Raw genomic sequence first — 21,394 nt, 5'->3', positions numbered from 1 at the left:
TCAGCCTGTAACTGAGTTGTCTGAGTCTGAGTCCTTGCCTTGGAATACCAGCTCCATAATCAAACACATTTCTTTTACCTCTGGGCTGTGATGATAGGAACTTGGCGAAAGCCCAGCATGAGAACATGGGTGTGAATTTAACACAGAACACACACACACCTGGACAGAAAAGTGGGGACAAAACCCTAATTCCTGGCTTTGCTTCCAGTTCATATTCTGGGGCCCACAGAGCAACCACACCCAGCTCGGGACCCACGGGGGCCCAGAGGGTCTGCAAGCCCACGGGCTTCCTGTGTCTGTCTCTTTAACCTTCACAGCAGGCCCAAGGGTGACGCTGTAAGAACGCGTCCCAGGGGCCTCAGGGACTCCAGGTCCCAGCCACACTCCTTCGTCAGGGAGGAGGCAGCTCTGACATCACAGGCTGCAGTGACCCCAGCACGGCACTGCCCTGCGCCCAGCTCCTCCTTCCTCAGGGCAACGTGCCCTCTAGGCCCTGTGTTCCCATGGGTCCCCGGGGACAATGGCTCTTGTCTTCCCTCCCACACACTCAGACACCTAGACGCATGCTGAGCACACACCACCACAAGTGGACAGACACTTCCCTGTGCATGATTGTGGAGGAGGCTGTTGGGTCCCCTTGTCACCAACACTGCCCGGCAGGTCTCATGGGTGCCCTGGGTGCAGACCCGTGGGGTGTGGCCAGCACCCTTGAGTGGCACAACACGAGCCCTGATGGTACTCAGCAATGCCCGAACTGGGCTGGGACGCAGGTCCACGTCACTCCCTGCGGCCACCCCCAGCCTGGTGGACAAGTGAGAAATGAGGATGGAGACTCGAGCTGCAGTGAGCGACCCTGCAATTAAAGCTGCGGTTGTTTACCAGAGTGAGAAGAGCCGCCTGCCAATGCCAGCCGCCATCGCTTCTCCCCACTACCGGCTCCCCCCAAGTGTTTATTTAAGCCAACACATTGCTCTGCTAATTGGATAACATTCCATGTGAAAATAGACCTTTTAAAACAACAGCAGTGGCGGCAAATAAAAACAGCTGCACTGCAAAAGTACAAAGGCGCACGGCGGCTCGGGGAGGAAGAAATTAAAGGCACGGTACACGGGAAAAATGAACGTTCTGGTTTCTGGACTGCGCGCCCGCTCCTGCGTCCTTCCCCTTCTGTGTGAGGCCCTTCCTTTCTCCCATCGTGAGCTCAGCCTGCTCCGGGTGAAGGGGGAGGAAGGGGTGGCTTGAAATGGAATCCCAGTGGCCATTGGTAGCTGCTCAGCCAATAGGGATGGGCATACCTAGCCAGGGGAGTGCAGCACACCTGCCCAGGTAGGAGGTAAGAGGCTGGGTGTGGGGGACGGGGAGCCTGGAGGAACTGTGCCTCTTAGTGAAGGCCACACGCCTCTTTGGACCCGAGGGGCCCTGTTCTGTCCAGGACGCTGCCCTCCTGAGACCTGCGTTCAGGGAGGGCCTCTGGGCCTTCCCGAGGAGCATCTTTAATGGGCGGGCCCTGTCAGTGGTGAGAGGGGAGGCTGCAGGGACAGTGCGGCACCTGGTTTAAGTGAACCAGTGAACGAGAGGAGGGAGGACCCTGACTGCTCCCAGCTGCCAACTGCTGGCTGCAGGACCTTGAGCAAGTGACCTCCAGCCTTTGTGCCTCAGTGTGCCTGACTTCCAAACAGTCCCCAGCACCTGTCCTTAGGGCATGGTGAGGAGTGACACTAATGCACCCAAATGTCCAGCGCTGTCCCTGCCCAGGACGGGATTTCGGAAGCTGATGGTTTCATCCATTCAGAGACGCTGCCTTTCAGAGAGAGACACTGCTGTGGCCTGGAGGACCGCTGCATTCAGGACGTGTGTGAGCCCCTGACTTCCTGGATACCGGCTCTCCTTCCCTGCTGACCTCCGCCTCCTGCTCCCCCCAGGCGAGATCTGGGAGAAATGCCGGATCATCACACCTGGAGGTTTAGATAACACCAGCACTTTCACAGGGACTGACATTTACTTCTCGGAACATCAGGGGCTGACAAAATGTCCTAGGGTTGGGAAAATGTGCCAACTCATCGATCTGGCTTTCCGAGAGCCAGGCTCCGGGCACCAGCACCTGTGATGAGCGCAGATGGGCCGGTCCCACCCCAGGTTGCCACAGTATCTTGGTACCAGCCTGGGGCTGGGCTTCCCATCAGGTCCCCGGCTCTGCTGCAGCTAAGCTGAGCTCAGCAGATGCCCCAAGGGATCGGGAAGGGAGACCCTGTGCAAACCTCCTGCCCGACTCCAGGTGCTGCAGAGGGGCAGAGGTGATGTGTGTGGAAGGGACCACGCAGGACCCTGGGGCAGATTCCAGGGGCTCAGGAACAGGTGAGCCCTGGAGGTACCTCCTCCCAGCGCTCTGCAGACTGCTGTCCCTCTGGAAGCCCAATACTCAGTTTGTGCCTGGGCACAGAGAGTGCACGGTTGTGTGTATCAGTGGACAGCACTCCCCACTCCACTCAGACTGACCAGGAAGAGTGGAGGGATGAGTGTGGCAGCTTCCCTGAGGGCAAAAACAGCAGAGAACTCTGCAAGGAGATGCTTGCCATGGCTGGGGTCAGATTTTCTGGAAGCCTGGCTTGCTTGCTCTGCACTGTGGGCACAAAGGGTCCTGGCCCTGGTGCCCGGGAGGGAAAAGTTGCTGCAGGAAGGCGGGGCCAGAAATGGCCACTGGCAGAGGCGAGGCGCAGATGTGCCAGACGCCAGGGCTATGGGCTGAGCCCTTGCTGTCCTCAGATGCCCTTTCCCTCCCTGAGCTGGGCACAGAGGCAAAGAGAGGATGGAGGAAGAGGAGCTGCCACATGCACAAATCACCAGAGAGAGCTGTGCCGGCTCAGGAAGTAACCCTCCTTGTACAGGTGCCCAGTGCAGCCGGGGCTGCTACATGCAAAGAACCCAAGGAGCAGAGATGTCATGACGTACAGGGACACATGGTGTCCAGGGTGGACATCACACGGGGCCCTCCCTCCAGGCCCAGGTGCCACATCAACCCTGACACCGAGCTCCTGGAAGGGCCTGTGCTCCCTACTCCTGCAGCATCCGCCACTGAGCAACCTCAAGGTCAACAGCCAGAGTGCACAAGGGCCAGGGGATGCCACACCCATACCTTACCACGACTAGCTCACAAGGGGGGAAACTGAGGCATGCAGAAAGCGAGTCCCTTGCCCAAGACCACACGGTCGGTAAGAGGTGGCACTGGAATCCAGACACAGGCAGCCTGGATTCAGAGTTTGCGCGTCACTGACCAGCCAGGCACCAGGCTTGGAGAGAGGTGTTTCTCAGGTCAGCAGAGGACACTGCCCTCCATTTCTCCCTCCTTCAACTCACGTGGGAGCTGGGACGTGAAAGAGACGACAGAGGCCCTGCATGCACCCCCAGCCTCTCGGAATACCTATCAGTGGTGGTGCGGGTTCTGCCCCACATGGCTTCACTCTGTGGCCTCCTGCTCTTCTGAAGGTTCCTGGTCAGGGAGGGAGCCCAGAGCACGGCCGAGGGCAGCAGAGCAAGGCCACAGAGCTTGCACAGAGCTTGCAGAGGGAGGGCGAGGTGACGGCCCCATGCCCACCTCTCCACCGGGTCCTGACCGTCTGAGCCTGGGGCTAAGAGGGCAGTGACACAGGCCCTGAAGGATGCCCATGCCAGCCGGGCAGGACCCAGCATCCTGGTAGAAGTGACCTGGCCCTGGGCCCAAAAGTAGAGCAGCTGCCTCGATTGAAAACCCAGAGGCGTTCTTTGCCTCCAGGATGTTGGCAGAGTATTTGTGCGAGTGCTTGGGCACAGCAGTGTCCACCTCCACCTAGGCTGCTCCGGGGGACCAGCATGGACAGAGCCCCGCGATGGGATGGGGGAGGGGAAGGCGGCAGCTCCCACATGCTGCTTTCTGGGCGCCTTTCCCCTCCTTCACATGTGCTCTTCCACACAGCATTTCCCATGCCGCCCAGGCCTGGGGGCCACCTGGACAGCAGTTTCCTCTGATGGAGAGCCCTGGGGAGCCCTGGCAGGTGCATAGCCAGGAAGGGGAGCCCAGACACTGCCCCTCCCTCCAAACACAAACGCCAGCGCTTATCCCTCCCCTTCCACGGATGTCATAGTGCAAATTTTGCAGGGTCAGGGAACAAAGACAAACACGGTGGGGGTGGCGACGCCCTGCTGCTCCCACAAAGGGACAGGAAGGAGAAGGAGAAGCGGGTCGGGTGGGGGGGGGCGGAGCAGCTGCCTCTCACCTTTGCATCCTGCTTCGTGAGGAAGTCCACGAAGCCGAACCCTCTGTGTGCGCCTGTCCCTGTCATCTTCTTCGGCAAACGGACCGTCTTCAGCTCCCCGAAGGTGCTAGAAACAAAAGACAAACACAGGAGTTGAAGAACTGGGGCCTGCAAGACTGATTCCCACGAGCTAATCTATTCCTTCGGGTTACAAAGGAGAAGTGCGCGCAGGCGCGTATGTACACACACACACACACACACACACACACACACACACACACACTCTCTCTGGTGTCAGCCCCCCCCCCCCCAACTGAGCAGCCCCCTCTCAGTTCCTGGCCTGGAGGGGACAGCGGGTTGGAGATGCTGATGGAAAATTTTGGATCCTCTGTCAGGAGCTGGAGGCCCTGCCCTCCTTGGCCCTGTGGGGGTGACTTTTGCCAGGGGAACCCTGCCTTGGATCCATGCTGCTGGGCTATGGAGGCTCTGGGTTGGACAGGGGTTCAGTGGGGTCTCCTGACCTTTCCAAGCCACCTCCACATCCAGTGGGCACCTGGCGAATCCTCTCGGGGCTGGGCAGGTGGCAAGGGCCCTTTTCCCTGACCCAGGGCCTTGGACCTAGAGGTGCCTTTGGGGCTCAGTGCTCCAATGACACACGGCCCCTTCCTCTCAAGCTGTGCCCCAGAGAGGAAAAGAGACCCGCTCCTCCCAATAGGGGCCACACAGGGGAACATGGCCCAGACCGCCCCAGGCCCCTCTCCTCTCCACCGTGCTCAACCTCCCAGCGACGCTGGCACAAAGGGCTGTGCTTTCTCAGGGCCTGCCTGGCTCTCTCGTCTCGCTGCCCACCCCCCAGCCCCTTCCTAATGTCCATTTATCAAATCTATACGCACAAATTGCTGCCGATAAATATTTAATGTGCATGGCATCTGAAGAGAGGTATTACTTTATTTGAAAACCTACACACACTTGCGGCCGCCTGGGTGTACACACATGCACACTTCGGTCTAGGATGCTTCGGGGCCAGGGGCCGATTGGGTAAGAAACACAGTAAGGGCTGTAAGCTCTCGTGAAATGATATAAGCTAAATCCGAGGTGTTAACCCCCAGCCCTGCCAGCATGACCAGGCATCTGGCAGCCCAATTTCTGCAGGCAGGATGGAGTGGGGATGCAGCATTATGAATCCTCAAAATGAATCTGCACGTCTCCTTAGAGCTCTCCCCGGCAGCTCCGCTCCCCTCCCTGAGCCTCCCGTGTGAGACTGGGAAGGCGCAGGCAGCAGGGCCAGCCTCCGAGGAGGGGAAGGAGCAGAGCCAGCCCCAGGGGTCTCCCAGCCGAGAGAGGCCGGGGTTGGGGACCAAGGCCAGGCAGGCGGCTTGAGGAGGTGAGGGGTGGAAAGCGACAGAAGCCCGGTCTGCAAACGCTGCTTTCTTCTGCCACCTAAAGGCCAACACATCCATGACAGACACGCGGCGACCTTGCGTTCCCCCCACGAGGTCCTCTGCTGGGGCAGGGAAGCTGTGATGGACGGACAGGTTTTCCTGCTGGTTCACTCAGGTTCATGGTCTTTGGCTCCAAGCTCTCAGGGAGCCCGGGCACCTCAGGGCTGCTGGTCCCCTCTGTCCACTCCCAGCCCTCCCCGGGCCCCATGCCCACCTCTGCTGCTAGCTCGGAGCCGACTTTCCCACCTCCCTGCGCAGCGCTGGTGCTACCCTCTGCAATGTCATGGCTCATGGTGCCATGAACCCGACACTGGGGCCAGTGCTTGTTTAACTTCCCTGCCTTCCCCCGGGCTGGGACTCAGCTCCAAGTAGTAGAAACCACATCTGTATTGCTCACCGCTGGGTCTGCAGCAAGGAGCCCGGCACCCTGGCCCTGCATGGATGCCTAGAGATATTTTTGCAATAGACAAGCAAGCAAACAGAAGGCCTGAAGGTAGACACAGCCATGAGTAGATTCCACCGCCCCTAGAGGAAGAGGGTGAGGGTTAAATGAACAGGCCATGGGGCAAATGCAAATGGCACAGATGATACTGGCCCTAAGTCTCAACATCCCCATTTTACAGAAGGAGAAACTGTCTCTTGGGGCAGCAGCTGGCTCTTGCTAGAAAGTGGCAGTGTTTGAAAGGGAATCCAGGCCTGAGCTTGCTTTCTGCCACCTGTTTCAATGCCCTTCTGCCCCCTGGGTGGGGATGAGTCACTTTCTGGAGCTGAGCCTCCTTTTCCCAAGGCTTGGCCAGGTCTGGGGAAGCGGGAGGCCATGCTGGGGATGGCTAGGAGAGCCCTGTGCAGACTCTGGGGATCCAGGGTGACCAGGACCACAGGGCAAAGGGAGGGAGACTGAGCCCCAGGCCCTTCACCCAGCTGCAGGCAACCCCTACTTCTGTCTACAGGAAGCTGCTCTTCCGTCTGTGACAGGCTCAACACACTCTGCCCGGGTTTCTCAGCCCTGGGTACTGGTGAGCCATGCTGTGTGTGTGTGGGTGTGTATATGTGTCGGAGGGAGAGACAGAGAGAGGGGGAGAGAGAGACTGTTGAGGTTAATTCCTGCCTCTGCAGCACACTGCAAGCTGCGGATGCTCTGTGCATGGTAAGCAGCTGAGGGTCTGGAGAAAGGCGAAGAAAATAATTAAAAGGTGGAGAAAGAAGCTGGTGAGGAAGCTGAAGGAGCCAGGCTTCCATGGCCTGCAGAAGTGGCATGTGAGAGCTTGGCAGGGGGAGCCATGCCACAAGGACACTGGATCCACCAGAGGCCTCGGGCAAGGATGGGGAGTGTGTGGGGGCTACCTGGGAGGTCACATCTGGGGCTTGTAGACAGACAGGTGCACGGCAAACAAAAGCCACAGGCAGCTTTAGGACGATGGATACAGGTAGCAGGCTCCTTCCTTTTAATGAGAGAGAGATGAGACAGAGAGAGACAGAGAGGGGACTTGAGCCTGCACTGGCTAAGAAGGAGCTGGAGGATTAGGGTTAGATTTGGCAAGGAACTTCCAGCCACCTATGGCCACTTCCCAAAATGTACAGCAGGGATTCAGGACACCAACACTGTTGCCATCACCCCACCCAGCAAGGAGTGCCTTCCAGGTGACCGATCTCTGGGATACAGCATTTCCAGATATAACAACAACTGGGGGAGTGTAGCATCACCACTGCTGTGTCCGATAGGAGAAAACCAAGGGCCAGAGATGCAAAGTGCCCACCCCAGTCCACGGCCTGAGGACTCAAAGCCCAGGTGAGCTCTCCTGGGGCTGGGGACAATGCTGGCAGCAAAGGTCCTCGGGTGGTTGTGAGACTATGTGGAGTCACATGAGGTCCACCCAGCCATCGCAAGGAGATATCGGAAGAGAATTAAAAAGGGGGAAAGAAAAAAAGGATGGAGAGAAAAAAAATCGATGAAGTACCTTTAGCTCCTTGGAGATAAGCGATGTATAAATACCAGCCATTATGAAGGCCTTATCTGCCAGCAAGGTCCAGTGAGCCATTTTTAAGAGCGGCTTTTGAAGGGAGTTTTGCATGAGCCCTGTCTCCCGGGGGAGTGAGGGCCGGGGGGGGTGAGGCAGGGCAGGGCCGCCATCCCTGGCGAGGAAGGAAGCCAGGCCCTCGGGGACTGCTCCTGGCCCAGCCTCATGCTGGGGGAGCTGGGGGACGCAGACACGCACGCTCCCCACTGCGTAGATAATAGAAACCACAAAATAGCAATTACTGTATCAGAAGCTGTGAATAAAGAGGACATACCAGGCTTTTAAACACGGCCCTCCTTCCTTCCCCCACCACGCTCGCACTCGGTGACAAACTAACACCTCACTTTTCCAATTATTTCATTCACCTCAGGTTCACCAATTACTCCCCGCCCCGCATCCCACCCCCTGCACCGCGCCGGCGATGCACAGGACTGGGGGTGCCTTCTGGGTTTTCCATGACGACTGGATGTCACATTGCTAATTTCTTCCGAGGTGTGGGCGGAGGGGTGTGTGGGGCATTGAGGTGAGGAGGGAGATGAGCCAATTACACCCAGCCCCGGTAAACACACCGGGTTTGCAAAGCATGTTTGCACACAGCCCCAGAGGCGGACACGAGGCGCGTGCCCTGTGCGTGTGTGGGTCTGTGGTGGGTGGGGATGGCCTGTCTGTGCAGGCCAGGGCTGCCACTGCAAAGGGACAGCCTCCCGGTCCCCCTCTCTCCCTCCCAAGTGAAGCCATGGCCCAAGGACAGCCTGAGGAGCCGGTTTCCAGGATGGAAGTCCTGTCACCTTTTGGATCTGCTGGAAGGACCAGGATCCCAGGCCAGCTTCGTCCCTTGGGAAGTTTGTTGGCAAGACTTCTCCCTGCCCGAGCTCAGGCACTGCTGAGGAAAAATCGTGCTGCCACCCAAGGGACCTGGAGTAGGAGCAACGGCGAGATCTGAACAAGATGAAGGGTGGTTTTGCGGTCAGAGTAACTACTGGCTCCCGCTCCTTCTGGAGGTAGAGGAAATGGCTAAGCCTCTTGGCATTAAAAAGCCTCCCGCTATACCGCCAGCACCACATTTCCAACATGTTTCTGCATGCGCAGGTCCCAGGGGCCACCATGCTCTGCGCCTGGCTGAGTGTGAGGCACCTGGTGGATGAGAACTCTTTTGACCCTCGGGACCTTAACACTGTCATTCCTACTTCCCCATGGTCATCTGGGGAGTCGTTCTCTACCACAGGGGGCTCAGTGCTATGCCCAAAGGTCCCAGGGTGGTGACCGGCCATGCTGCGCTTGGGGCGAGCAGTCTGCCCCCCAATCCATGCCTCTGCCTCCTTAAGAGTCACCAAGCAAAGGCCCCAAGTGTGCAAGGTGCTGAGGGAAAGTGGATGGCGGGTCAGCCTTCAACTCAGGTCCCAGGACCCTGGCCCGGCTGGGGACAGCCATGCGGGAGGGAGGAGACGTCTCCTCCTCAATGGCAGCCAGCGCAGCTCCGCTCAGACACAGCACAGGACTCTGGGTAAAGCCTCCTATCACAACGGATGGGGTCTGCAGTTTCTGACCCTTGCTCACCACTCCCCTGAGGAATCCAAAAAGGGGTGCACCAGTGAATTTGGGGACCCACCGGATATGCTCAGTGGGCAGCAGATGTCCTGTTAAGTGGCCCTTGTCCTTACAGCTAAGGGTCCCGGTTGAGGCAAGGGGGAGAGACCGGCCAGCTAGACTTAGAGACGAACCAGTCTCCAACAGGGACAGCCACAGCAAGGGAGGCTGGGGACTGGAGTAGCACCTCAGTTTCTCACCTTCTCTGGGGTGTGGACAGACCAAAGTCTCCAGTGCCACTGCTCCCAGGGTGCCTCTTGCAATCCCCTAAGGCATGGAGTCCGACCTCTGGGCTTGCCTGGACTACACGGAGGGAAGCGGGATTGTTTTGGGCTGCATATAAATTAAACAAGAAAACATACACATCTGCTTAATAACAAGAAACACCTGTCTGCAGGCACACCTGTGTGCGGCTTGGAATGCTATCAGCGATGATCGCTGCATTTGCACAAGTGCGTGCAATGCCTGATACACGCAGGTTTGGAGCCTGCTGACTGTGAGTGACAGGCACAGAAGGCTCAGCACTGCTGAGCGCCCTCCCCTAAGCACTGTCGTCACCCACAGAGTCCGTGTGTGAGCACCATGCAATCGAGGCAGGAAAAACAGGGCTGAAAACCACAGCATGTGTCAAAACAGCATGTGTCAGTCACCTGCGGGGCTGCACTACCAGCCATCCAGGCCTGCATGGGCTCGCAGGCTGCACACGCCTGCTGTGACAGCTGGGGAACAGAGGCTGCTGCCCTTGGACCCAGAGACTCCACTAGTGACTGCTGCCCCAGGCCCAGGATCCACACTTGTCATCACCCACCACAGCGCTGTGCCGGGGGACTCCTGCTGTCACGCATGCGCCTGGCACCCTCTCTCTCACAGTGGGCTCCAGGGGCCACTACTCTACACAGAGTCCTGCACACGTCGGTCATCACTGCTCCCATGTTGAGGAACACTCTATGGTCTTTCCCATCCTTGGTGTCACTTCCAAACTTCTTACTTGGCACTGAAGGCTGTGCCTGGTCGGATGCCTGCCTGTCCTGCTCTCCAAGTTTAACTCACACCCTGCCCCTCCTCTCTTACTATGGAGAACCCATGCTGGTTTTCTCCTTGGTCCCTGATTCCACCAAAAGCACACCTACCCCAGGGCCTTTGCACTTGCTTTTCCCATGACCAGGCACCCTCTTTACCTGGATAACCCCATCATCATCATCTCCTTCTTGTCATGCAATTTTCACCTCAAATGCTGCCTCAAGACGCCATTAGTGGCCACCATACTTAATGTTGCCTCCTCTGCCCACCAGCCACACTGTCATGGCTGACTACTGTGTGCACTGCTATCTGCTTATTTATCTCCTCATCCTTTGCTGCAAACAGAAAGCATACTCCAGGATGGCAGGGTCTTTATTCTGGAACTGGCCCGATACCTAGAAAACCCTCCAGACCACTTAATCCCAGAATCCTCCCTACGGGTGTAAGGGTCAGGTCCCCGTCCCCTGTGACCTGCTGTTGTGGAGGGGGCACACCTGGGCAGAACCTCCAGTCTATTCCTTAGGGTGACGCTCTTTTGTAATCTGACTGCCTGTTTTACGGGGGGTGTTTAGCACTTGGGCACCCCTTCAAAGCACCCCTGTTTACTCCTTCGATTGCAGTGCCTAAATCCCAGCAAGCAAGAAGGCTTGGCCCTTGACCCTGCTTCAGAGCTGTGCCCTGCCTGGTAGGGAAGGGAAGACATGGGGCTCTGCGGACGCCCTGGCTGAGGGGCAGACACCTGCATGGGGCATCAGAGCGGATCCACGTTTGCACCCCTGCCCCGGGTGGTGTGGATGGACGAGTGTGGACAAACTGCAGGCTCGAGTCCACTCCGCTCAGCTGCTGGAGCCACACTGTGGTGTGAAGCCTCCACTCTTTGTTCCGGAGCTCGCTCTTTTAAAGAGTGGCTTTTACGCTGAACTTTTCCAATTACTCGCTGCTCAGCCCGGGGAGAGTGGATGTAGAAAGGTTACCCGATCGCCTGCAGCGTGCTACTCCCTTTCATTTGGCCTCTTGGAAGCAGAAAAACGGCCTGGTTTCCGAGGAAGTGAGGGAAGAGGTGCAGAGGAGGCATTTAGCTTTTCAATAGCTTTTCATGGGGCCCTTGCCAGGCGAGGGTGACCCTCTCGTTTTCTAGATGAGAAGACCTGGCGCCGAGCAGTTAAATGGTACCTCGGAATCCAAGCTAGGGACACCTTATGGATGGGGCCTGTGGCCTCGCTGCAGAGGTGCTGGCGCGGGCAAGCTGGTGCAGAAAGTGGAGGCTGCTGGGCTAGGGCCGGGTGACCCTGGGACAGTCATGTGCACACTGGACCGGTAACCGAGAGCAGGACGGAGCAGTGAGAGAGGAGGGCAGCTGGCCTCAGCCTCAGAGAGATGGTCTCGCCCCAACCCCAGGGGACTGCAACAGGAGAGCCTGAGGCTGCTCAAGGTTGGGGGCCACTGCTCCCCAGGGCTGGTGGGGACCCCTCAGCCTGGCTTGGTCATCCAGGCTAACTGTGGGCCCAGGACTGGCACCTCTTCCCCTTCAGAGGCAGCCTATATCCAGGTTCTTTTAATATTTTACCACACTGGCAACAAAACCAAAACATTTTCAACACAGTGGCACCAAATATGGCAGGTGTTGTGTGCCACGTCCTTGTTTGAGTTCCATTCTGATTTGGGCCTAAGAGATCCCACTGAGGAATCCTTTTCCTCTCTACTTCTCGGACCTCTGTGACCTCATCCCCCTGCCACCTGCAGCCTGCCACCCTCCCCATGCTTGTGTTCAGAGGATGTGGCTTCTCAGGGACTCTATCTATGGACTCCTGCCACTGGGATTCCTAGGCAGCGTCTGTCCCTGGCGGGGACACGGTGGCTACGCCTACACTGAACTGGCCGCCCTCACCGTTCTCTCTCTAAAGTGTAGGTGGGATCATAAAGAGACTGCTGACCAGGCCTGTGGAGCCTGCATGCACCTGGCAAAGGCTTCCACGGGCCCCATGTATGCAGGCACCGAGCCCTGAGCTGGAAAGAACAGGACAGGCCTGGCTCTAGCCTCTGAGGGTGCCGACTGTAAGCCGCTGGTTCTCTGCTTTTCCCTCTTAGGTCAGTGCATACCCCGGTTAAACAGTGTTAAACACATATTCCCAATACACGTGCACCTTTAATTATAAACAGTATGCGCACATACTGCTGCTTTACTAAGTATATCTTGAATTGTTTAAAAATTAGAAAAACTTAAAGGATGGAATACAATCTAGACAGAAATGAAAATTCTAGTATTTTCTTCCCTGCTCTGCCAACTCACTGCCAACAGGTACTTTTTGGGGCCACCCCTTGTATTATTTGAGACGCACGGTGTGCCGGGCACGGTACCAAGGAGGTCCCAGGTGCACTCTGATGCCTTGTCTTTCACGTCAGGAGACACCTTTAGTTCATCAGGGATGGCACCAAGTGGGTGGCTTCTGCAGAAGGGTTCAGTTCTGATGGTGGGGGCGGAGCTATAGCAGCACCCACGGCCCCTGAATCTGGAGTCAGATGTGCACCTGCTGCCACCTTTCTGAGGCTCGGTTTTATCACCTGTGAAGTGGGACTCGGCCCCCACCCTGGGCCTGTATCAGGAACTGCGTGTGCAGAATCTGTGTTCATCGGCGCCCTTAGCATTACAAGCTGCAGCTGTGTCCAGCAGAGCTTCGATGACAGAGTGACCGGCGCTGAAGAGGCCGGGACTGACCCTGTCACCCAGGCAGCCCCTCTCCATCTTACACACACATCCTACTAGTTTCACAAGACAACTGGAAGAAACGGTCCCTAAGGAACCACCCCTCAGCCAGGCCCGTGTGCCCCTGCCTTCGCCTGGCCCAGCACACCACTGGAATGGCCGGTGTCTTGCTTCCTTTACACCGAGGAGGATGGGGGCGCACTTCCGGTCAGCCCCGCCCTCCGCCAGTGAGTTAATGAAATCCACAGCGGACATCCTCCCCGCACTTGCCCCCTCTGGTCTTCAGCTGCCTCGAGTACAGCTAATCCCATTACAAGAAAATAAAGTGGATAATTCAGGCTAATGAAATCGTTACAAGAGTGTGGCCAGCCAGAGGTGGACATTCAGAGCCAATTTAACACCCTTTGGGGTCGTTATCCTCCACACAGGCAATGCCTGCAAGGAGGAAGGACAAAAATGAGAGAGAGAGGGAGAGGAGAAAAAGACCCAGGCTCTTTGTGGTGAGCCTGAAACTGGTTAAGGAATTAACCTGCCATGCAGCTTGCTTGCAGTGGTCTCTACCTTTCCCACCTGACATCTCCACAGCAACTCGGGAAACTGCAAGAACCCAGGATGTTACAACGGCACGAAACCTGCTTCTCACCTTCCATCACCGCCACTCTGCAGGAACTTGGGAGGCTGCGGTGGGAGTCACATTGGTGGGGTGGCAGGAGGAGAAAATAGGGTGAGCTCCCTGCTAAATAGAGCAGGTAGCTGGGCCCACAGCCCCGGGTGAGCATGGGTGCTGAGGAGGGAGACTCCCTTGCCACTGAACCATTTCTGCTCAGGAGGCTGAGGCAGGAAGATACAGTGGTTGAGGCCAGCCTGGACAACTTAGCAAGATCCCATCTCAAAGCAAACCCAAAACCCAAACATTTCTATCAGTTTCATTTCTTTGGGAGCCACTTCAATGCTCAAACCCTTAATGAAGGCCCCATTTCCTGAACTCAGATTACCTTGAGTCGCTCTGCGTCAGTCCTGCTTTTCTAGCTAGTCACGGCCCACCCTAACGTCTCCTGTAAAGGTACGAAGCTCCGACAATCTAGACCCTCCTTACCAGGGAACACGGAGGCCAGGTGGCTGAGGTGACACTGTGACAGCTGGAAAAGTCCGCAGTGCAGGGACACCTGGCACGGGGCAAACAGCAGCCACCCTTACTAGTTCCCACTGACACCCCTGGGGTGCAGCCTGGGCTCTGTGTCCCTCGAGGCACTGCGTACTGAAGGAAAAGTTCCACTGACTGGTCTGTATTTTCAGAGAGCTGATGCTTTACCACAGAGGTGACAAAGCCACTGATGGGAGGCACAGTGAGTGACTTCTGCCCTCGAACTCACTCCTCAGCCTCTGGTGGGAGCCTGTCTGTCACTGGGAAGCCGGAGGGAGTGAAAAGAGGCCCAGGAGATGACAGGTAGGAGGGCAGCTCTGAAAAGCTCAGCCTTCTAGAAGCTTCTTCCGACACCTGCCATTAGGAGAGACTTCCAATCACCACTCCACTGGAAAGCCACCTCAGACACTCCCCGGGCCCCGGGCAGGAGCTCCCCTGTGTCCAGGCAGGAAACCCCTGAAGTCCCAGGACCGATGGGTCACAGGAGTGCCCACTTTTCCAGTCAAGCGGGGTACAGTCTGAAGTCCTGCCTCACAGAACCGAACAGCCTCAACTCCGGGACGCCAGCGAGGGCCAGGCCTGCTGCCACCCAGGGAGGACAGCAGCAGAGAAGCCTTTGTGAGCCGCAGGCACCACGCTCCAGGGCGGCGGCCTTGAAGGCCTCGAGGGCAGGCCGGGGACAGGCAGCCGTGAGCTGCAGTGATTCATGCTGCAGAGGCTGCCAGCTCCCGGGGAGAGGACAGCCACTCACCTCTGCTGGGACAAACGTTATTGTTAAAAGTCTGGGAAACAAAACAACAATAAAACAACCTGAGCTCAGGATGCTGGTGAGCTTTAAGGTGCGAGGAAAGGGTGAGATGGATCTGTGAGATGGACCATTTGTTCGGGGCCAAACAAACCAACAGAGGCCTCAATTCAATTACGCCTGGGACTGGGTGAGGCGTGGGCTCTACCTCAGTCAGGTCCATGGCTGGTTGGGGCGTGGGAGGGAGAGGGCACCTTGGAGGCTCAGCTCCTGGTGGGCTGGTCCCAGAGCTGGGGGGCTGGGTGTGCACATTGGAAAGCCAGGGTGGAGCCGCTGCTGGTGTCTGTGGGTGGGGGCTCTTTTCTCCATCAAGAAAGCCCAACTAGGGCCAGACAGGATTTGGGGGGTGGGAAAACCAAGGAGTGGACATAGCTTTCTCCCACGAACACTTTGGGGTGGGTGGGAGATCATTAAAACGAGACTGGGTTTCTCTGGCTGGATTCGAGCACCTGACAAACAGAGGCCCAGATGCAGTGTCTGCAGCCCCAGGGGTGAGCTGCGCCTTCAGCAGGGGGGCTGAGTTTGCAGTCCAAGCTCGGAGGGCCCAATGGAGACTGGAAAGAAGAGGCGGGAACCCCGGGGGTGCAGCAGCTCTCACCTCCCCTCTGCCTCCACTTGCCTGTCTGTGAAATGGCACCACGGCCCCCACATGCCACTGAGTCCTGGTAACGATGGAATGAGGGTGGGCCCGAGGTGCTTAGCGCAGAGACGGGCCCACTGGGAGCACCGAGAAGCGAAGTGGACATGAGTGCAGGAACCAGGGAGTGGGCGAACCAACAGATGAATGAAGGGCAGAATGAACACAGAGGCTGCATGTGGGGCAGGGGGGGCAGCCCCCCCCACAGGTGTCATGACATCTCTGTGGTCACAGGACCCAGCCCACTCTGCAGCTGGGGCAAGGGAGGGGAAGGCACTCCCAGCCCACCCAGCAAAACGCCCAGACTGTGCTGGCATCTCCAACCCACCGGCCCCTTACCCCGTGGGGCTGCCCCGGTGGCCACTGGGATGTTCTGCCTGCCTCAACCTCTCCAACTCCACAAAGGACAGTTCCCTGTGCTGTCCGCTGGGGAGAAAGACCCTGCCTGCCACCCCAGTGCCCACCTGTGGTCAGGGCCCACTGTGTACGGGTCTGAGACCTGCTCTCCAAATGTCCACGGCACCCCAGTCCCAGCCCTGTGGGTGGGCGGAGTCAGCAGAGCCATGTGACCAGCCCTGGCCTATGGATTGGGCAGAAGCTGATCAGGGTTCTACAGCTCACCCCTCCTCTGCCACCTTGAAGCTGTGTCCTGAGTGGCTTGGGGAAGCCTAGCCCACTGTGGCCCCCTGCCCTGGGCATACACATCTGCTGTTGTCACTGCAGCACCTCTGCTCCACCCTGAGCAACAAGATGGGATGGTGAGGAGCGAGGCCCAGGGGAAGCTGCCGAAATGCACCGGGGCAGAGGGAGGTCTCGAGCAGTGGCCCTGGGATGAGGGCTCAAGGGTCAGTCCTCAGAACCCGAGGCTGGATCGGCTCTGGGCGCAGTTTGGAAGCACCTACTGAGCACAAGGCCCAGCTCTGCTCTCTTAGGCCCTTCAGCACCGGGACAGCGACTCCTGTTTTCCTAACAAGAAGAGAGGAGGAAAGGGTGACTGATGCTTTCAGACCAGGGGCAGCAACCACACACACGGCCTGTGGGCCAGATTTCCCCAACTAAATTCACAAGTAAGTAACTGGCTGGCAACAGCCCATTTTTTCGGTGGCTGCTGTGTGCCAGAAAGGCAGTGTTTGTGCTGCCAAGTGGAGAAGATCTGCTCTCTCCGGCTCTTTACAGAAACTGAGAAGCCCTGCTCCGGATCACGCCATCCTGCCCCCCCCCCCAGGTGTCATGCGGCCCCTGTCTCCATCCTGCTCCACCCAGAGTCCTGACTGCTTCTCCCTGAGAACCAGGTGTCTCTCCCTCCTTGCCTGCCCACTTGGTTCTCCTTCACTGTGAGGGAGAGGAAGGCCCGAGTCACCCGGTCATGAGGGGTGCCTGCAGCCACCTCCTCAGGCCTCTGCCCTCCACTCGCCACACGGCCTGTACCCGGGGGGCTGTGAAGCGGGGTGGCCTTGACTGAGGCTGCCCCCAGCATGGGCTGCCTGCAGTGGCCGGAAGAAGAATCCCTGGCCCCATGGGAGGCTGAGGGGGTGGCTCAGTGCAGAGTGCTTGTCGAGCATATAGAGGCCCGGGAGATGTGTAGGGTGTGTGCAAACGCGCATGCAGGGGTCGGCACTGGTGTGAAACAGACACTGGCTGCTGAGGACACAGCTCAGTGCTAGAACTCCGGTCCACCGCAGATGGCGGCACCATGACGGCTCCGTTTCCATGTCCTCCCCATCCACCCCGGGGCGCACAGCAGCAGTCCTGGTATGTACCTGCGTGTGGACCTCAACTCCTCTGTGCCCACCTCTCTGCTCCCCAGGGTGGCTGCCAGTAAGAAGGTGTCCTCTCAGCTCTGTCTCCAGGAGAACCGAGCAAAGACGGACACTTAGCATTTATTCCATCCACTTTTACACCACATGTGTGACTTTGATAAAAATTATCATACATTTTATGAGATTATATTTTAAAGAGGAAAAGAAACATTGACATCTCAAACGCCAGCTCCCTTTCACCTGCAGCTGGGTTGCAGTTCATTCCTTCCTCTGAGGGGTGTGGTGCCAAGGAGACAATTTTCTACCCTGCCCCATGTGTTTCCCAGCAAAAGCACTTGTTTCCCTTATCCCTTAGGCTGCCAGGGAGCTCAGGTGGAATCAGGATTCTATCATGAGAACTCTCAGCCTGCGCTGGCCCCTCCTACTCCCACTACAGCTCCATTTACCCCTAAGGAGGGCACCACCGAGACCCCCTCATGGGAGGCTGGAGGGTGAGCGGAGAGGGGGCTTGGGGCTTGGGCCGATGACCTCTTCATTTGGACGTAGCTCCTGGTTCACGCTCACTGGCAGTGTGACTCCCTCCGGTCCACCACTCAGGCCTCAGGAACAGTGGTGAGGGCTACCAGCTAAAACACAGGAGGCCCCGGAAGTGTGAAAGCCAGATAAAGAACAAGCAAATACTACAGCTGTGCTCAAATGTCACCCGGGACACTCACTACACAGAGCTCAGCCATGGACCCAGCTGCATACGTGATCCTCCTCCGGGCAGCAGGCTTTCGGCCCCTGACCGAGCTACCGTCCAGGTACCAGAGCCCTGGTCGGGCCTCACCAGCCTATGAATTGCTACTGCTTTCTGTGGCTGCCTGACTAGCTGTCCACTCCCCACCTGTGTGGCAGCTCCAGGACAGCAGGGCCACACCATGGGCTCAATGATCAAGAAAGGAATGAATGAGGGTACTAATCAGGGACGTGGGAAGTAGAGCCCACTCTGTCTTGCCTCTTCTAAGAACACCGCTGTCAACAACATCACATAGTCCCGAAGCTCAGGGAGTTTCTCACCTGCTCACACAGGCACCCCCATTGCACACGAAGCACCCCCAGACCCCGATCTGCTTGGCTATACACACGAGGCCCGGCCCGGCTGGGGCGCTGCTCTGTGGAGGGAGGCAGGAGCTGCCCGCCTGTGAGGACTTCTCTGTACCAAGTTCGCTGCCGCTACTGCAGCTGGGAAGGAAAGGGATAGAAGAAGGCGAAACAGGTACAGTTGCCATGATACGCCCGTCGTGGTAATTTAGCCTCAGAGCTCAGGTTCCCTCGGAATAATTTAACCATCTGTCATGGGAAGAAAGGAAGGAGGACAAGCGTCGTGTGGCTTGATGTCCCCGCCTCCAAAAAATAATCTAAGTTCCTGGAGCCAGAGGAGGGCCCTGGTGTGGGAGAAGGAGGGCTGAGAACATTTTTTACCCAGAGCCGGGTGGGAGTGTTCGACTTATCTGCTTTTGCGGGAGGGAAACAAGTGAATTAGAAAAACTGCAGGGCCCTCTACTCCAAACCGTGGCCTCCGCTGGCCGCTAGGTCTGTTTCCTGTGGATCCCAAGCCTGCAGTGTCTTTCCTTCAAATGACAGCTCGTACGAGTGAGCCTTTGATGGGCTCCTCCCTCCCTCTTTTGGGCCCCGTGCGGGCAAAAATAAGACTGGGCCAGGGCAGAAGAGAAAACACTGGTCCTCTGCTGGAGGTGTGAGAAGTCACTGCCCTGGACCTCAGGACCCTGGAGAAATCCTTCCCTTCTGAGAACCAGGAGTTGCTTCTGTGCCCACCCACTCTTGGGAATAAGTCGGGAAGGGGATGTCTCAGCTATGCTGGGAACAAGGGCACAGCCTTCAGCACGAATGGGGACAGGCCTGGCGCACCAGTCCACACCACGGCAGCTCTGCACAGCTGTTTTCCTCCTACCTGAGCTTCTGTCCAGGACCCTCCAGGCCCCTCCCTAGCTGGACCAAGTCCTGTGGCCTCTGGGATCCACATCTTGGATCCGGCATATCCTGTTCTCCTGTCTTCTTGGCTAGGGGGACAAGCCAGGGCAGGGCCAGTATACGGGGATCCCTTGGTGCTGGGCTTCGTGGCTAGGCTGAGAAGAAAGAAATCCCCACTGCCTGTACCCCTAACAGAGACCAGACCACCTAGGGAGTCCTGGGCTCTCTGTCCCTACCGTGCTATGCTTTAGATCTAAGAAGTTCCTCCGAAGTCCTGCGTTTGGAGGGCGGTAGGACCGTGGGGCCTGTACTCCTCGGTGGACTCATTGATTGATGACTTCATGGCTGAAAGTGCTGTGGGGAGGTGAGGCCTGGTTGGTGGTGGTCACTGGTCATGAAGCTCCAAGGGTGGATTCTTGTCCCTGGCTCCTCCTCTTTCTCTCTGCTTCCTGGCCTCCAAGATGTGAGCAGCTTTCCTCCACCAGATCCTTCCGCCATGCCGTTTCTGCCCTGGAGCCAGCTGACCATGGACTGAACTGCTAGAAATTGTGAGCTAAATAAACCTCCCCTTTGAGTTGTAGGTGTTGGGAATTTTGTTCCAACAAAATATAAGAGTGACTAATACACACCGCTTGTCCGGCTGAAACCAGGCCCCGGGCTCTGTGGCCTGAGCAAGTCACTGTGCCTGTGTGAGGGGACTGGGTGGCTTGGCCACTCTGCAGGTGCAAAGACAGGCCCTGCACACAAGCACTGTCCTAACCAGTTTTGCACTCTAGCAAAATTTCCCCCTCAGAGGCAAAGAAGCAGCAGGTTTGCCTTTAAAGGAGCTCCAGGCTTCCATCCAAAGTCTTGAGACAGAGACAGTATATCCTGCTTAGCGGGGACTGGAGTAAGAGGGGCCCAACGGGAGGGCGGGACTGATGGCCAGGGAAGGGGGACGCGCAGGGCTCCACAGAGCCTGGGGTACCTGCTCACCCTCGGACCCTGCCAGCCTCCACTATCTCCGGGAAGCAGGTGCTCGCCAGGCAATGCAGCTTCCCGGATGTATCCTTCAGGTGAGCCCAGGGATGCTGGCTCAAGACCAACTCTGGGTCTAAGGCCCCTGGAAGGAGCCAGGTACAGAGGAGGGGGGAGGGAGGGAGAGACGTGCAGAGCAGAAAAGGCACAAGGTGAGAGCCATCCTCCCTAAAATAACCTGGTGTAGGGACTTCCAGATTTCCAGGAGGCCCGAGGCTGCTGGAGACCCGGTGGTGGCTGGGTGTAACGTGGCTGGGTGTAATGGCTGGGCTGCGGGTGGCGAGACCAGGGAGGAACACGGGAGAGGGGCGAGTCCAGCACAAACAGTGCCCCGGATGGCGAGCTGCCCACGGCCAGGGCGGCTCTGGGCTCCACTAGCTGAGTGCTCGCCGAGGAGCTAGGAAATAAGGGCCGAGCAAATACTGCAGGGGAAACGATCCCTGAGTCCGTCCCGGTGGACTCTACAATTGCTACGCTACTGCCAAGCAAGCTCACGCATGCTCAGCAGCGTTCAAAGCCACAGCCAGAGCTGGGCGAGGTGCACAGCTGCAATCCCAGCACTCGGGAGGGTGAGGCAGGAGGGTCACGAGTTGAAGCCCAGCTAGGATGATACTAATTTAGCAAGACCTTGTCTCAAAATAAATTTAAAAAATTAAAAGAAAAAGGCTGGGGATGTAGCGTGGTGTGAGGCCTTGGATTCAAGCCCCAGTATTGCAAAACAAAAACAAAACCAAAAGCCACAGTTGGGGTTTACCATTTAACTTCCATTACACTCACACCGCAAGGCAGGCAGTGCTGATTATTAGTCCCATTTCACAAACGCAGAAACTGAGGCCCAAACTTGCCCAAACTCGGAGCCCACGTGATCGGACCCCAAGCCCCCAAGCACAAGGCCCGGTCACCTTCATGCCCAGCATCTCTCGATGGGGCGCTCGGTACTTTCCCTCCTGAGTCACGGATGGGGGACCCGAGGGCGTCCAGGCGCGGTGGCAGGGTCGTGGCTACGGGCCCACACAGGCTGAGCTGGACATTCATGAACCAAAGTCTGCCTCGTTTC

At 57.6% G+C, this 21,394-nt stretch overlaps 1 protein-coding gene across 2 annotated transcripts in view; it reads right to left on the bottom strand.

The window, feature by feature from the left end:
* Rbm19 (RNA binding motif protein 19) overlaps positions 1-21,394 on the bottom strand; it is a 98,793-nt gene that overhangs the window by 18,470 nt on the left and 58,929 nt on the right. For both annotated transcript variants that reach the window (XM_004843727.4, XM_004843728.4), the window contains exon 22: positions 4,251-4,356. In XM_004843727.4, the coding sequence (XP_004843784.1) occupies positions 4,251-4,356 (106 nt within the window). The remainder of the gene's footprint in view (positions 1-4,250; positions 4,357-21,394) is intronic.

The sequence above is a fragment of the Heterocephalus glaber genome, unplaced genomic scaffold, assembly GCF_053883595.1.
Source record: "Heterocephalus glaber isolate CG9 unplaced genomic scaffold, H.glaber_assembly_v1.0 deba00001687, whole genome shotgun sequence".
NCBI classification, from domain to species: Eukaryota; Metazoa; Chordata; class Mammalia; order Rodentia; family Bathyergidae; genus Heterocephalus; species Heterocephalus glaber.
Note: the sequence above shows the minus strand (reverse complement) of the source record. Positions and strands in the feature narration are given on the sequence as shown.